Source organism: Lutra lutra, chromosome 15, assembly GCF_902655055.1.
Source record: "Lutra lutra chromosome 15, mLutLut1.2, whole genome shotgun sequence".
Lineage (NCBI taxonomy): Eukaryota > Metazoa > Chordata > Mammalia > Carnivora > Mustelidae > Lutra > Lutra lutra.
In genome coordinates this window covers 42411470-42427544 of record NC_062292.1, presented here as the reverse complement: position 1 = coordinate 42427544, position 16075 = coordinate 42411470, and the positions used below count along the sequence as shown (strand labels likewise).

Below are 16075 nucleotides of genomic sequence, written 5' to 3'. Positions count from 1 at the left end.
TCCTGGTGGAATCTATCTCCCCCCAACTTAGTGGGTTGCTCCGACCTTCAGCACCTCACTCCTGGATCACTGCTATGGTTTTCTATGGGGTCTCTTTGTCTCAGCTTTCGAATCTGCCCATGTCCAGTTAGGCCCCCTCCCATCTGTACAGACTCGTTGGATCGCCTACTTACCGGAACCCAGAGAGCCATGCAAACCCTCCACCCAGAGCCCCCTTCCCCTCCTCTCTTCTCATCTAAATCCCACCTGTTCTCCAAGAGCCAGCCCAACACTCTCCTCCTCCTCAAGCCTTCCACAGAGACCAGACTTTGGTGATTTTGACTTTCCATAAACTCCTGAAACGTTAGTTGGTGAGCCCACTCCTTTGCAATCGATCACGGCCCCCATGTTTCCTGCTGAATTAAAATAGCGCTCTTACATTACAATCTAACATTCACACTTGAGTGTCCCTGCTCGCCAAATAGATAGTAAGATCCTGGAAATCAGAACAAGCCCAGCTTTCCTGCTTCCATTTTTAGAGGATGTGAACACACTGTTTAGGGGCAAGGCAGACTGCATCCCAAAAGGACCAAAGGATGAAATTTTTTGGTTTCCATAGTAACTTCCATATCACTTCTTTCCTCAGGGTTCATAGGACTGGGGTGTAAACTGAGGCAAAGTTTTTCTTTTTTCTTTGCTTGGCGGGATGTGTTTTAGAAATAGCACTTCTTGGGGCGCCTGGGTGGCTCAGTGGGTTAAGCCGCTGCCTTTGGCTCAGGTCATGATCTCAGAGTCCTGGGATCGAGCCCCGCATCGGGCTCTCTGCTCAGCAGGGAGCCTGCTTCCTCCTCTCTCTCTGCCTGCCTCTCTGACTGCTTGTGATCTCTCTCTGTCAAATAAATAAATAAAATCTTTAAAAAAAAAAAAAAAAAAGAAATAGCACTTCTTCAGCCCAGTTGGTCAAAGCAGAGTCAAAGCAGGATTTAGAACCCAAAGCCCCCCCCCCCCCCGCCCCCAACCGCTGCCACATTGGGAAGATCCAGAACCCTGTGAAGACCTCACTGCTTCCCTCAACATGCTTAGGGTTTTTTTTTTTATTGCCCCGGTGCCACCCCTCCTCATCTCTGTTCCCTACCCCAAACAGACACCAGCATTTTCCCGGCTCCTCACCATAGACGGTGAGCGGCAGGAAAGCCGGCTCCTTCAAGCTCCATGCAGGGCTCACCTCCCCTAAGAAGTCCTCTCTGAGGGGCGCCTGGGTGGCTCAGTGGGTTAAAGCCTCTGCCTTCGGCTCAGATCATGATCCCGTCGTCCTGGGATCAAGCCCTGCATCAGGCTCTCTGCTCAGCGGGGAGCCTGCTTCCCCCTCTCTTGCTGCCTGCCTCGCTGCCTACTTGTGATCTCTGTCAAATAAATAAAATAAAAATCTTTAAGAAGTCCTCTCTGAGTCCCCAGCACCATTCTTCCACCTCTTATCGTCCTTGTCACCATTTGGAACTTATAACATCAATCTCAAATATCAAGTGGAGGAGGAACCAGACTTAGTCCACTGGTTCCTAGAGAAGAAAACAGGACCAAAGGATAAAAAAGGGAAGACATCACAGCATAGTCCAAAATCCAGAAGGCCTCCCCATGGCTAGAGCTGCACATCAGTGGAACAAGCTGCCTCGTGAGCCACAGCTGGACAATGGCCACCCGTGAGGGGGATTCAGGCATCACAGGTTGGCGAGAACTAGGTAACCATCAGGGTCTACTATTGCTAAGGTCCTTGAGGGCAGAGACCCTGCCTGGGGCATCCCTGTAACTCTTCAGCCCTAAGACTGCGTTTGTCCACCGCTGGTCTCTCAGGCCAGCCCACAGTCTTGGGAGGATTGGTCCTCTCAGACCCCAAACCCTCTGCTGAGAGGTAACCATGGACTGAGAAGCCTAAAGATGGAGTAGTCCCTCTTCCCCCTGACATTTGAGACCTACGCGTTACATGTAAAACTGATGGCTTAGATGAGAAGATGCAGAACCACACCAGGTGGTCGAGGAGAGGCGAGATTCAAAGTGAGTCCGCAGGGCTCTGCTTTCTCCCCCTCCCACCCACCCACACCAAGCAGTCAGGAAAGGCTGGCCATGGGGCAGGAAACAGAGTTGAAGAGGCAACACAGAAGGGCAGATAGATGATCCGGAGGGTGAGAGGGAGGAGACAGAGGGTTTCCTAGATCTTGACCTTGCTACTACGGGGAAGGTGGCAAGGGGTAAGCCTGTAAGTCCTCATTCTTTTTTTTTTTGTTTTTTTTTAAAGATTTTATTTATTTATTTGACAGACAGAGATCACAAGTAGGCAGAGAGGCAGGCAGAGAGTCGGGGGGTGGGGGGAAGCAGGCTCCCTGCTGAGCAGAGAGCCCAATGCGGGGCTCGATCCCAGGACCCTGAGACCATGACCTGAGCTGAAGGCAAAGGCTTTAACCCACTGAGCCACCCAGGTGCCCTGTAAGTCCTCATTCTTGCTCTGCCTCTGACCAGCTGTGTTAAAGGGAAGACTTCTACCGACTTTTGCCAAAAAGACCAAAAAATTCTCCTTGCCTCCACTTCCTCTATTACTGGAGACCTATGAGATATAAGACATCCAGGCTGCTTTAGAAAGCCAGGAGCTGAAGTCATTTTCCTCTCCAGGTTCCTTCTTACCACTGGACATGGAGCCCCCATACACACCCTGAATTCAAAGCGGTCTCATGCTTCCAACGGATGGAGGCTGGCTGAGGTGCTGTCAGGAAGCAGGGGGACGGACACCTTGACTTCTTCAGGCCTCTTCCAGCCTGAACCCTGCCCTTCCTTGTTCCCTTCCCTAGGCTTTCCCCCACCCCCACCGCACTTCTCTGGGACTAGCAAGGAGAAACCAGGCAGGCCGCCCAGCTAGGAGTAATTGAAAGGAGCAGATGAGAGGAGAATGTGTGTCCTCCCCCACCTCCCCTGCCCCACAGGGGCTGCTGAGAAATGAAAACTAATCAAATTACACCGATGGCCTCCCTCCCCGTGCACAGGAGCCAGCCCAGGCTGGGGCAGGAGGCTGGGTGGGGTGGGGCTGCGGGGAGAGGGAAGGGGAGTCGCATCTAATCCACTGTAAACGTCTTGATGTGCAGCAACAGCTTAGGGGGGGCTCAGGTTTCTGCGGCGTTGGCTATATTTATCTCTGGTTCCATGCCAGCGGGGAGGGTTTAAATGGCACCCAGCAGTTGGCGTGAGGGGCTGCAGGAGCTTGGGGAACGAGTCTTTTCCGACCCCATGGAGCTGTATGAGACCTCCCCCTACTTCTACCAGGAACCCCACTTCTATGACGGGGAGAACTACCTGCCCGTCCACCTCCAGGCCTTCGAGCCGCCGGGCTACGAGCGGGCCGAGCTCAGCCTGAGCCCCGAGGTGCGAGGGCCCCTCGAGGACAAGGGGCTGGGGACCCCCGAGCACTGCCTGGGCCAGTGCCTGCCATGGGCGTGCAAGGTGTGTAAGAGGAAGTCGGTGTCAGTGGACCGGCGGCGCGCGGCGACGCTGAGGGAGAAGCGCAGGCTCAAGAAGGTGAACGAGGCGTTTGAGGCTCTGAAGAGGAGCACCTTGCCCAACCCCAGCCAGCGGCTGCCCAAGGTGGAGATCCTGCGCAGCGCCATCCAGTACATCGAGCGCCTGCAGGCCCTGCTCAGCTCCCTCCACCAGGAAGAGCGGGACCTCCGCTACCAGGCCGGTGGCGGGCCCCAGCCAGGGGTAAGTGGCTGTCCCACCCTGGCTGCCCCGGGGGCAGGGGGCACGGGAGACCCTGGACAGCCTCGTGACCCTTGGGGGGTGTGCTCGGTCGGAGGGTGGGAGCAGGTGACAGGTGGGATCCTTCGTCAGAACGGGGCTGTCTAACTGACCTCTGGTGTCCCTTTGTCCTTTCCAGCCAGGCTAAAGGGTAGAAGGTAGAAGGGTAGAAGCAGATGTGGAGAGGGGTGGCAGAGGACTGAAGAAGGGGATCCAAGAACAAATCCAGAGTCAGCCTGGGTGGGAGCGAGGGTTCATCCCAGTGCCTGGGGTTGGGGTCTGAAAGGCACGGCCGAGGCCCACTTTGCACCCCCACCCCACCCCATCCTGGGTATGTGGCTGAGCGGAGAGAACAACTACCCAGTGTCTCTCCCAGAGCCCCGGCCGACCTGCACCTGCTTCCTCCATCCTTATCCTAGGGTCAGGAAAACCTGGGACCCCTTTAGGCTGGGTGTCCTGTGAGGATGGACTCACCACCCAGGATGGAGGACAGGAAAGGCCTGGAAGCAGGGGCTCTGTGGTCAGGCAGGAGCATGAAAGTTGCTGCCTGTGAAGATCCTGAGGCTGGGGGCTGCCCTGGGCTGGAGCGCTGCAGCCTGTGGCCCACTGTCCAACCCCACAATGGGAGCTTTCGCCCCGTGGAACTGGACAGAAAGACATCACCAAAAATGGCCCGTGCTCTGACCTTGGGCCTTCACCCTGTCTTTCAGGTGCCCAGCGAATGCAGCTCCCACAGCGCCTCCTGCAGTCCAGAGTGGGGCAGCACCTTGGAGTTTGGCCCCAACACAGCGGGTAAGTGAGACCCTCCAAACCTTGGCTCAACCCCATCAGCCTGTCTCTAGGCCCAGTTGTCTGCTCCAGTCCTCTTCCCTTGGTGTCTCCAGGGAACAGCTGAACCCAGGGTCCCAAACGGTGGGCCGGAAGGCCCTATGCCTCCTTGAGATCTTGACCAGCTAAGGACCGGTCTAGGCCTCCTGCAGCTCCCCAGCCCATGCCTGGGGCCTGACCTGCTCCATGGAGAGGAGAATGTCCCTGCTCCAGGGGAATCCACAGGGAATCGCTGAGTCAGTCCTGCACAATGGGGCCAGCAAAAGGCAGTTCCAGTCTCCCAGGAGACGCCGTCCTGGCCCCACCACAGAGTAGCTGCTTTCAAATTCTAACCCAACTAGGGGAGTTCAGAGAGGAGGCATATGTGTTCAGTGTACACACACACAGATAAACACGTGGGTGCGCGCAGAGCACTGGGAAAGGCATGGGCTGGGGAGTAGGATTCTTGAGTTTTGCTCACCCATCTGTCCGGGAAAACCTGCGCCACCCCCAACGAGCTCAGTCCCTGTCCTGGATCTCAACACCCCCTTCACCACCCAGGTAACATCCTCCCTGCTTCTCTGTACAGATCACCTGCTCACAGCTGATCCTGCAGACGCCCACAACCTGCACTCGCTCACCTCCATTGTGGACAGCATCACAGTGGAAGATGTCTCTGTGGCCTTCCCGGATGAAACCATGCCTAACTGAGACCGTCTGCCAGGCTGGGTGTCCGTGGGAGCCCCAACGTTGGCCACAGATGCCAATGCTCCCGCAGTCCTAAGCCAGGCTGTCCTGATGCCAGAAAGCCAGCCCCGGGGCTGCCAAATGCCAGAATGTCCCCTTCCTCATCCATATAAGGTTAACTCACCACCCAGAGAGGGAACAGCTACTCTCATGTAGCTGACTCCCTACAGCAAGGAGCATCCTGTTTCCGGGGAGATGAAGCAGGGGGCCAGAGTGCCCCTCATGTGTGCCCCATCTCAGGGGGCAAACTCAGGAGCTTCCCTTTGTTCATAATGCCGCCAATTCCACCCCCTTGAGAAAAGTGGTTTGAGAGCCGGAGACAGTGTCCTGGCCAGGATGAGCTGTGTGCATCTCCTGTTCTTATCTCTTCCCAATGCCAGTGGCTGGGCTGGGCCTGCCCTGAATCGAGGGAGAAGAAAGGGAGAGGAACAATCCTCTGTTCCCAAGTCCCTGGGGGGCCAAGCTTTTGCAGTGAATACTGGGAACCTTCCAGTGGTTTTATGTTTTGTGTTGTTTGTAAAGCTCCCATCTGACCAAGGTCTCCTGTGCACGAGCTGCCAGGGACAGGCAGGGAGGGGGGCAGGGGCTCTTGGGGTGATTTCTTAACTAAGCATCGTGTGGTTTTGAACTTATTTTGTATTTTTTTTTTTTTTTTGCTAACTTATTTGGATTTCTTTTTAAAAAAATGAATAAAGACTGGGTGCTAGAAGAGCGTCTGTGATGATGGGGGCGTGCCCGCCGCTCCTGCCCCTCCCCCTCTTAGGTGCCTCCTAAGGACTGGATTTAGTGGGGTTTCAAAAGCAGCTGAGGCAACTGTCTTGCTGTGGTCACTAAGTCCTGGGAGCTCTGCTCTTGTTTCCCCCATGAAGAAAGCTGGGTGTGGCGCACCGGCTGGGCAAAGACCAGATCCACACACCCCTCAAGGCCTGGAGGAAAGCCTGGACTGCGTTCTGCAGTGCGCTTCCGTGTTCACGGACACTGCAACGGTCTATGTGCTCCGTCTTCAAGCCCAGAGGGTCCCGTCTTTTCCAACTAATGACCATGCTCTATGCCCAGCGCTCATCCCAAAGCCTGCAGGCAGGGTTGTGGAGGGGGAATTTGTGGGTTTCCCCTCCCTAATCCCTGCCTCCTGTCTGGTGTGACATTACCAGGAGCCCTGCAGGAAAGCGGGACGTGAATAAATCAGCCTGATGGAGGTCAGACTCTGCCACTTCCCTGCAGGCCAACCAGCGTGTCCCCTTGCCACACCCTTCCATCCCTCCAAGCTGAAGCGGATCCTGGCCCCTGCCCACAGCTCAGAGGATGAAGGTGGTTCTGTGGGGGGCGGGAGGTGGGCCTCACAAGGAACAATCAGCGGAAGAGAAGCTGGGGTTTTCTTCATGGGATGTTATCTTCCAACTACAGGCTGAAGGGAGAAGGTGGGTGGAGAATTGAGATTCTGAACAGAAATTACATTAACGACTAGCTGGGGAGAGAGCAAAAGCTAGAATTTGAATGGACCATGAGCATCTACTAAAAATTTTATTAACTCCAACTGCTTTAGGCTAAATTTGCCTGATTTACTGGAAATTATAAGTTTCAGAATCATTACAGGAGTCTGGGGATTCGGAGCGTGATATATCCTAGCCCCCACTCAGTTCTTCAGTGGGCTTCGCCCATTTTGACCCCCCAGGCTCTGGGACCCATTCTGCACTTGCTCTGGGCTCACGGACCAAGGTGAGGGTGCAGAAGGGAGCCCTGGGCCCATTTGTCTCCAACCAGTCAAAGCTGGGCCTGCTGGGAGTCCCAGACTGGCTTCATTTGCCCCATCTGTGGGGTCTTCTTGCATTTGTGTCCCTGTGTTTATAGTCTTACCTTTTCTGGAAGGGCCGAAGAGGAATACTTACATCATTTGCAGGACCCTCAGCACCCCCTGACTCACTGCCCTTGGAGATGAGGAAGGCCACAGGCCTGGGCGCAGCACCTTGGCTCTCGAATCTACACTCACTCCCTCACTACCCACAGAAAACGCTGAACTCCACATTCAAGGGAGGCGGGGGTCTCCCTCAAGTTCATTTCCTCTGTCCCTGCTGCCTCCCAAGCTCCCAGGTGGATACAATCCCACCAGTCACCCTGCTTCTCACTGGGGGCCTAGGAGCAGCCAAGGACAAGCGTACTCATCTCTGCTACACAGCTGACAGGCTCTGGAGTGGCTGGATATATTTTTTTTAAGCTATTCTTCTTCACTTATCACATCAATTGGAAACTGAGGCTCATATCCCTAGCCTGATAAAAATGAACAGTCCTCAGCAATGGCCATCAGTGTCAACATTCCCGACCATTGTTAGTGGTGGCCACGGTCTACCTATTTCTTCTTTGGTCTTTAAGTCCTTAAGCCTCCCACCAGAGCGACAAGGTGCTGGGATCTCACAGGTGTGAACAGAAGACTTTGCAAATGGAAGCTCAACCTCAGCCATTATTTGCACAGAATACACAACTGTCATCAACGCGCTGGGCCTTTCCCGAGCTAGATGCTTAGCCTTCCCAATTAAATTACAGATAAGACTCCAATTAATGAATAATGAGTGGTAGTTCTTTAGGGAAATTAGCTTAAATCCAGTCTCCAGTGGAAGTACCTGCAATGAATCAAACCGGGTTAATCAAATGTTACCTAATAATGGACTTCAGGGAATCCTCTAGAACATAAAGATAAGAATTACTCAAGAATTGGCATACTGGTTGTCTGTGTGTAAACAGGGACTTCTCAGAGCGTTTAGCTAATTAGCATGAACTGCAGAATGCTTCCAGGACTAGCTGTTGTTTCCAATACTATGGGTTGCTTAGGTATCCAACTTCTCAGTCATCTATCTGGCAAACTGGAAAACCTTTTCAGTGCTGCTGGTGTAGTAGCTGGTTGGACTAGCTGGAGAGGGAGGTGGAGGGGGCAATGGAGGGTGAGAGAGGAGCCCTCTCAAATCAGGTGTCCCTTTCATGAATAAACCATATCACCAACGTGTCCCATCCCCCCATCACCAACATGTCTCATCCCTTGGACTTGTCTGACTTCCTGGCTTCTGGGCTCCAGGCTGAAGCTGGGATGCCTGGTGGTACACCAGAGCTGAAGAAGGACTGAAGCTTCCAGGTTCAGCTGGAGTCTTGGCTAAGGACCCACAGCCCAGGCGTGGGTGGTAACCCCCAATCTCCACCCCATGGCAATTGTGGCTGTACCTCACCCGCCAGCCACAAGCAACCACGAGACACAGACTCTTGGCCTCTTGCTCTGCTTGGAGCATTCCTAAGGAAGGCAAAGGAAAGTGTTATAGGATGGAAACCTAGAATCTTCTTTCTTTTCTACAAACATTGACAGAAAGTTCAGCGTGTCTACAACTAAACCTACATTTCCCCACACGCTTGCTCCTTCCACCTTCCCCATCCCAGTGGATGGCAACACTGGGAAATAGTTTTCAGTCCAAAAAATGTTGTTCTGGATTCTTTCGGATCTTATCCTGCAGCCAGCTGGTCACCAAGGCTGGTCAGTTCTACCTTTGGTCATGGAGTGGTGGGAGGCGACCCCCCAGAGGCTTGCAGGCACTAGGCCAGCATCTTCCCTTCTCTGTGTGCCCTTCCTGGGTCACAGATTGCCTTGTCTGGCTCCCATCCTGTCCCCTGTGCCTACGGACTCTGCCACCCTGTGCCATCAGTGTCTGGGATAGTGATAGCCTTGGGAAGGATACGGTGTATTACACTGCTCTGAAGGAGTCCACAGTTTAGGTGAGCAGAAGAAACATAGTCCAAAGAAGACCATAGAAGCCAAGTGACACATGAGTGTGGGTTTGGGAAAGGGAGCTGGAGGAGGCTGAGCCAAGGGACAGAGGCTTGAGCTCACTTAAAACAGAAGCAAAGAAAAGAGAGAGAAGCAAATAACATTTGGTAGGCAGTCCTGGCTTTAAGTCAGAAGTTATAACATACATATTGTAGTGAGGACAAGGCACTGCAGTCAGAAGGCCTAGTTCTGGAACCTACATCTGTCTCTTACCAGCTGTGTGGTCTCAGCTTTACAATTTCCTGTCCTGCAAAATAGCCAATAAACACATCACAGGGCTGCAGAATTAAATGAGCTAATACGTTGAGCATACTTAAGTGGGTTCTGGCACACAATAGTTCCCAGTAACTTTTACTTTATTTAATAATAATCCTCATAAAAACCCCCTGAGATAAGATTGATTCATTTATTTACTCGAGTGTGTCCATCTAGGGATCAGGAGATCGATAAGACAGACCCAAGGGGCTTCCTCACAGCTCCCGTGGGAACAGACAAGGAGAAAGCCTGCAAAGCATGGTGGTGTAGAGTGCCAGGGAGCAAAGGGCTGTTGCTTATGTAATTCTGCTGGGGAGGAGCTGGCCATGCCTCCCCGGTGATGCTCTACGTGGGTCTGGAAGGTTCGTCGCTGCAAAGGGAAGGCAAGAGGCATTCTTGCTGCCTTCTGGTGATGGGGCTGGGGGTCAGACGTTTTGGAACTCGGTGGACTCAGACTGGTGAGGGAGGGGGCACTGGAGCCCAGTCACAGGCAGCCCGTCATGCCATGTGGAGGGGAGGGGCCCCTGATCCACAGGCAGCGAGGGCTGCTGCAGCGTGAGCCGGGGGGATCGGAGCAGGGGCACAGTGGCCCTGGAGGCCAGGAGGAGGGTGGAGCTCGACCGTGTGAGCAGACAGGAAGAAGAGGAAGTCAAGCCCAGCATCGGGGCTCCTCACTCCTTGTCCTCAACTCCCTTGACACAAGCAACCTGAACATTAGCTTCTTCAGCAGTCCCATGGGTATGAAAGTAAACAAAAGGTTCCTGACTTGATGTCTTTAAAACTCAGATGTTTACTTCCCAGAGGAGCCACAGCCCTGAGGACTGTGGAGGAAGCTGGACAGGTCTGCTGAGGTCTAAGTTGAAAAAAAAAAAAAAGAAGACCAGAGCCACGTGTAGGCTGTCTTAAAACCAGGTTGTTTATTGGTACGTACACACGCACACTCACACTCATCCACACCCACACACCCACTCCTGATGCACTGAGCCAGTACAGTACTGAGAGGGGTACCGACGAGATACACAAGGCTGGTGAGGGGGGCGTTCAGGGCACTGGCAACAACTCTCCAAGTAGAAAATACTCTGACTGTGAGGCAAGAGAGACACCAGGACAACAGCCTTCCGGCACTGTATGCGCGAGTTCTCTTGCCCCTCACCTCCCTCCAATACTTCCCAGGACACCCTGAATAGACCCAGGCACCTGGGCAACCATGACTGGGGGAAGGTGTAGAGGAGAAGCTGGGGCTGAGTCTCCTACTTGGCTGGTCCATCAAAAGTCCCCTGCCAGCAGTCAGATGGCCTTGTGGTCCCCACCTCCACCAATCTTAGTAATCTAGGGGTTCTCCATAATCTTAACCTCCATTACCCAGGAATTGGGGCCTTTTCCCTCCATCCCACTCATTTTCTGCTCAAGAAAGCCTCCAGCTCCATTTGCAGTCAACTGCCAAGCAAGGAGGGCAAGGAACAACGAGGGAGAACAGAGCAGCTGGTGCCGTGCCCACACGCGGGAGCCCACTCGGCCCCAGCACGGGTGGACATCTTTACTGAAAAACAGCAGAGGGCTCCAAGCCCTGGCATCGCCCCAGTCTCCATCACTCATTCTGGCCAGGGTGCTCGGACCCACTATACCACCTGCTAGCTGAGCCCCTCAGAACCCATGTCGATCAGGTTGCAAACCAGCTGCTCAGTCACCTGTAGGACGGCTCGGCACTGGCGCTTCTCCAGGAAACCGGCTCCAGCTACTCCTCCCCTCCTTTTACTGGGGTCCATCAACTCACCCTGAACTTGGGTCTCAAACACTTCCAGGCGTTTTAGCAGGATGAGGAAGTGAGTAAGGAGGAGGGATTTCTTGGGAATGGCATTCTGACCAAACCGGCGGCCAGCACGCTGCTGAGGAAAGCAATTAAAATGATGGAGGCTGGCGGTGGTGGAGGGGTGGGATGTCTCTGGAATTTCCAGAGGAGGCGGTCCCTGCACACCAAAAGAGCCCTGAACCAGGGGCGGTTGATGCAGGGACAAGCAGGAGAGTGATGGCCTTCATTAATAATGGATTTCCTCGACCTAGGACAGGACTCACAGAAGGGGAAGCTTTATTTTCTTCCCAAGAGATCAGGAGAAGAAAGCTTCACACTACATTTTCCCAAATCTGATTTGGAGCTCAATGTATCTTCAACCCACCCATCGTGTATATTCTTGGGGCTGGATTACTAAAGAGGTGGGGCAGAGGAGGACAGCAAGGGAGGGAATACTGGAAATGAAGTGGGCAGTGCACGGGTAGCTCTCTTCTGCCCCAGAGCCAAGACCCCACACCACCCCACCCCCCACCAGCCCTGCCCCAGCAGCAACTCCCCCTTACACCTTATGGCTGGGCAGGACAGGACACCTTCCCCCCTGCCTTTGAGGTTTAAGGCTGACACAGGCAATCGGCTCTCCCTCCAGCTGGCCGACCTGCACCTCTCACTGGGTGGAGGGCTGAGAGTTTCCCCGTCCTTAACCTTGGCTCAAAGTTCAGGAGCCCATTTCTCTCAGATCCATCCCCAAATCACGTCTGGGTTTCATCTTAAGCGAAGGCCTGGAATCACCAGCTTAGCCTTTCTCCTCCCCAGCCTCACCATCCTGAGAGAGAATGGGGCCTTCTGCAGCCCCTCCCAGCCCCCAAGGAGGTCCTGGAGACAGGAGGTGCCCTGGTGGAGATGAGCTGGGAAAGGTGTGATGCTGGGAGTGCTGAAACCAGATGTCAGACAGCTGGGATGTGCACAGGGATGGGAAGGCCCCACGGCCCAAGCAAGGCAGAGTCTGAAGTGCCATCTTCTTAGAAGGGCCATCCCTAGTCCCTGGCACCTCATCATGGTCTCTGGTGGAGGTCACAGTCCAGACAAGGTTAGGTCCAGAAAAAGGAGGGTGAAGTCACACCCGGCCCTGGGCTGCTGTCGTCCAGTCCCTTCTGCAGAATCCCAAGCATGGACAACCCGGACACCCAGCCACAGCCACAAGAGACTTACAAAGGGCACACGGTGGGACTCAGGGTAGTGGGATGCCGAGGGGATTGAGGAGTATATTCTGAAGTCCAGGGCAACTGGAAAGTCACGGATGAAACCAGGAGTTGTAAGAAGATGGGGAACGAGCAGGAGGGACCAGGGCCAGCTGAGCCCACTCAGCCGGAGGACGCTGCCCCTGGGGGCCGTGGCTAGTCCCGGAAGGCGGAGAGCATGTGTCCGTAGAGATAGTGGGAGCGAGCTGAGAGAGAGAGGGAGAAAGAGGAATTGCGCGGTGAGTGGGGCGTCGTCCCCAGCCCCGGGATGCAGGCGAGAGCAGCGAGCTTGCAAAAGCGCCAGGAGCCCCGGCGGAGGCGGAAGCGGGGTGCGGCGGAGGGTGCAGCCAGGCGGGGGCAGCGCGCGCAAGCTGGGGGCCGGCGGCGGGTGGGGGGGGGGGGGCGTGCGGCCCGGGCCCGGCCCACTTACCCCGCGCCACGGGCACACCCCCGCGAGGGCCGGGGCGGGAGGGGGGGGGTCAGCAGGAGTAGGTCCGCACCGTGGAGGGCTCCAGTCTCGGCGCGCCCGCCGTCCCCGCTGGCAGGAGTCGGCGGCCGCGGGAGAACACAGGGCGGCGGTTAGTGCGCGCTCGGCGGGGCCCGCCCGCCCGCCGGCCCGGCGGCAGCGTTAGTGCAGCGGCGCCCGCAGGCCCCTCGCGCGGCCCGTCACTCACCCTCCGGCGTGACCTTCTTCGGCGGCGCGGGCGGGGGCTGCAGCGGCCCCAGGCTGGCCACGCGGAAGGCGGCCGGGAGCGTCTCCGCCGAGGCGCCGAGCAGGCCGCCATGCGGCTCCCGCGGCCGGAAGCGCTTCCTCCAGGACGGCGCGCGCCGGAACACCTTGTCCTCGCCCTGCACGCGACACGCGGGGGCCGTCACTCCCTGCCTGCGCGGAGGGCCCCCGCGGCCGCTCCTGGGGCTGCCGCGCCCGTCCCACCCGGAGGCGGCGGGGAGCAGGCTCACCTCCCCCATTGGACCCCGGGCTTCCATCTGTCAGATGGACCAGAAGGAGGGAGAGGACTCCCGCGGGCCCTAACAGGCTCTGATGCTCCCCGTCTCCAGGTGGGGTGCGGTCCCCGCGGTCCGACCTGTCACCGTCGTCGTCGGGCAGCCTCCTGCAGTTTAACTGTTTCCCTGCCCGCCCCGTCATCTCAACCTGAGCTGCGGATGCCCACGGACCTTTCAAGTATTTACCCCCGCCCCCACCACTCAGCCTCGTCCGTCCCGTGGGAAATGGGCAGCGGCCAGCCCCCACCCAAACCCTCCTGCCTTCGCTCTGGCTTGGGCCCCGGGCGCTGGAAGTGCACCCATTTTACTAGCTCCGTGTCCCTGGGCAAGTTAAGCGACCTCTCCGAGCTCCCCTTTCTGTAAAATAGGAAGGACATTATCTGCCCTATCTCTTTGTCTGGCTGCCTGTCCCTAGTGGGATCCAGTGAGATCACCTTGGGACAGTGATGGATCAGGTGAATGGCCCATCAGAGGCAGGCTGCTCCAGGGGCCTCTGCCCTCTACCAGCTGAGTCCCTAAACTCTGTCTGCCAAAGGGCACCCAGAGCCATAACCCTACAGGAGGCCCCTCCACACAGTTCACCCTGATGAGCCCACTTCCACCCTGCTTGGCAGCCATGTCTAATCTCCCCCCACCCCCAAACCAACCCCTGTTGTCAGAACTGGGGCAGGCCGAGAGCTGCCAGAGGAGCAAGGGACACTAACCCACCAGTTCTGGCCTCAACAGCCCCTCCCAGCCCCAAGCCCTTGGGGTTTGCTGCTTGTGCCCTGAGGAAGCCAAGGGCTCCTATCACTTCTTGGCACTATGGACCTCTGTCCCAGCACTCACCCTAGTATCATTTTTCCATTTACTTATGATATATCAATAAGCTCTCCCTCTCCTTTCCCCAACACCCCGCTCCCTCAACGCTCTCCCTCTTTCAAATTCTATGCTCCAAGGGACAGAGACCACGATCTTTTTTGTTCCAACCAACATATTCCCAGCTGCAAAGGTAGTGCTTGGGAACAGTAGGCCCTCAATAAATATTTGTTAAATGAATGGATGGCAGCTGGCTTCCTATGCAGGCATCCCACCTGTGAGTTCATCAGGAACCTTCCTCATTGCTTCTGTCCACTCCATGATCCTCCCCTTAACCTAGCCCAGAGTGCATTCCCTCTCTCTCTCTCTTTCTCTTGCTCCATCCCTGCTCCTTCCCCCCCCCCATTTCCACCTTCAGCAACCCTAAGACTTATGTCTATATCACCTGTCCCCTAATAGATGTTCCTCCTGCTCCCCTCCTCTTTCCCCTGGAATTCTGCTCTCCATGTAGGGGGAGAATTGGATGCAACCCTTGAAGCTTGAGAGGGGGAAACTGAGAACCAGAACAGACAGAGGAACAGTACAAGAGACAGCTCAAGGTTGCTGAGGCTGTACTAGATGTCTGGCCAGGAAGCAGTGTCCCTGGATCTCTGACCTCCCCTGCACCCGCCATCACCAAATCCCACCTCCTTCCCATTACCTTGACTTTGAGCTTCCTGCAAGAACCAGTCCTCTGCAGCCCCACACCTAGCTGCATCCCAGAAATCCCTCTGTGCTGTCAAGATGACATCATCTACTCAATACTGAGCCCAATGTCTCAAGCCAGAGAGGCTGGCTAGCTCTGCATGCTTCTAGGAAGCAGCAAGATGTAGGGGAGAGAACAGGACTCAGATATACTTTCTCCATCCCTGCTCTGCCACGCATCAGCCTGGGACAGCAGGTAAGCTACCCCTTTGAGCTTAGTTCCTCATCAGTCAGTCCCATGAGGTAATAACCCATCCCCCATGATGACTGTTAGCGTAAAATGAGATGTCTGTCACCACTATACCCCTCTGCCTGGGCCAATGCCTGACCCAGATTAGGCCTTCAAAGAATATTTTTATAAGGACTGAAGGAATAAATAGCTTTCTAACTAGAAAGCCCCACGCGAATGTGTAGAGGTGTCATTTTTCTAAGCAGCTTCAAAGAAATCTAAGATCCTAGGTGTGTGGGGGATGAGAGGAGGGTCCACACAGCAGGGGCACTGGCAAAATTAAGATCTCTGGGAGCAGGGACAGCAGGTGGGGTCTGGCAATTTATCTCCTTGACAGGAGTACATACACACACACATACACACATATATTATGTGTGTGTAAATAACACGCTCCAAATTTCAAGGTGCCTCTGTGAAGAAAAACCCCTCCACAAATTCTGTGTATTGTTGAGTGTATCCTAGCTACTGAAGCAGAACAGCCACTCCACAAAGGTGGCCTTTGGCCCTGTTAAACCCAACTGAGAAAGACTAATTGATACGTAGGGGACACTAAGGGTGTCCCAAAAAAAGAGGCCCAAAAGTCAACAGAGGCACTGGATGGGGCAGGAGTACGTAGAAAGGGAAGCTACGCAGTCCTTGAAGACACGGAAAGAAACAGATCTGATTGAAGATGGAGATGTTACAAATAAATAATCTGGGTTCTTTTTTAACTTGTCTGGAGCCAAGGCAGCCCAGCCTGACCTGACAGGCAAAGCCAGGCAAGGCTGGTGATTGGAAAGTGAGTAGGGAGGAAGGGAGGGGGAGGAGGGAAGAGCGAAGGAGGGCTGAGGAGGGGGCTGCCTCTTCAGGAAACAGGTATCTTCTGTGAGGCATCGCCACTGGGAGGGAGCATTATAGCTCAGAAC

At 55.2% G+C, this 16075-nt stretch overlaps 2 protein-coding genes across 7 annotated transcripts in view; one reads left to right on the top strand and one right to left on the bottom strand.

The window, feature by feature from the left end:
• Window positions 1–3178: 3178 nt before the first annotated feature.
• MYOG (myogenin) lies at window positions 3179–6019 on the top strand. The gene is made up of 3 exons (XM_047703674.1): window positions 3179–3720; window positions 4467–4548; window positions 5153–6019. Exons 1-3 carry the CDS (start codon window positions 3187–3189, stop codon window positions 5272–5274), a joined length of 738 nt encoding a protein of 245 aa, XP_047559630.1. The 5' UTR covers window positions 3179–3186; the 3' UTR covers window positions 5275–6019.
• Window positions 6020–10260: 4241 nt separating this feature from the next.
• The window catches only part of PPFIA4 (PTPRF interacting protein alpha 4), a 47615-nt gene continuing 41800 nt past the window's right edge, over window positions 10261–16075 (bottom strand). For 3 of the 6 annotated variants that reach the window (XM_047704731.1, XM_047704732.1, XM_047704734.1), the window contains 2 exons: window positions 13069–13243; window positions 10261–12600 (listed from right to left, as the gene is read on the bottom strand). In XM_047704731.1, coding sequence (XP_047560687.1) covers window positions 12551–12600; window positions 13069–13243 — 225 coding nt within the window. In that variant the 3' untranslated portion in view covers window positions 10261–12550. Of the gene's footprint in view, window positions 12601–12824; window positions 12933–13068; window positions 13244–16075 lie in introns of all 6 variants that reach the window. The other 3 variants (XM_047704730.1, XM_047704733.1, XM_047704729.1) reach the window with 2 other exon arrangements.

Excerpts from the sequence above, each read along its gene's own strand:
- MYOG (XM_047703674.1), top strand. The coding sequence starts at position 3,187 with ATGGCACCCAGCAGTTGGCGTGAGGGGCTGCAGGAGCTTGGGGAACGA. Across the intron at positions 3,721-4,466 it reads GTGGCGGGCCCCAGCCAGGG|GTGCCCAGCGAATGCAGCTC; the intron begins GTAAGTGGCTGT and ends CCTGTCTTTCAG. Across the intron at positions 4,549-5,152 it reads GTTTGGCCCCAACACAGCGG|ATCACCTGCTCACAGCTGAT; the intron begins GTAAGTGAGACC and ends TTCTCTGTACAG.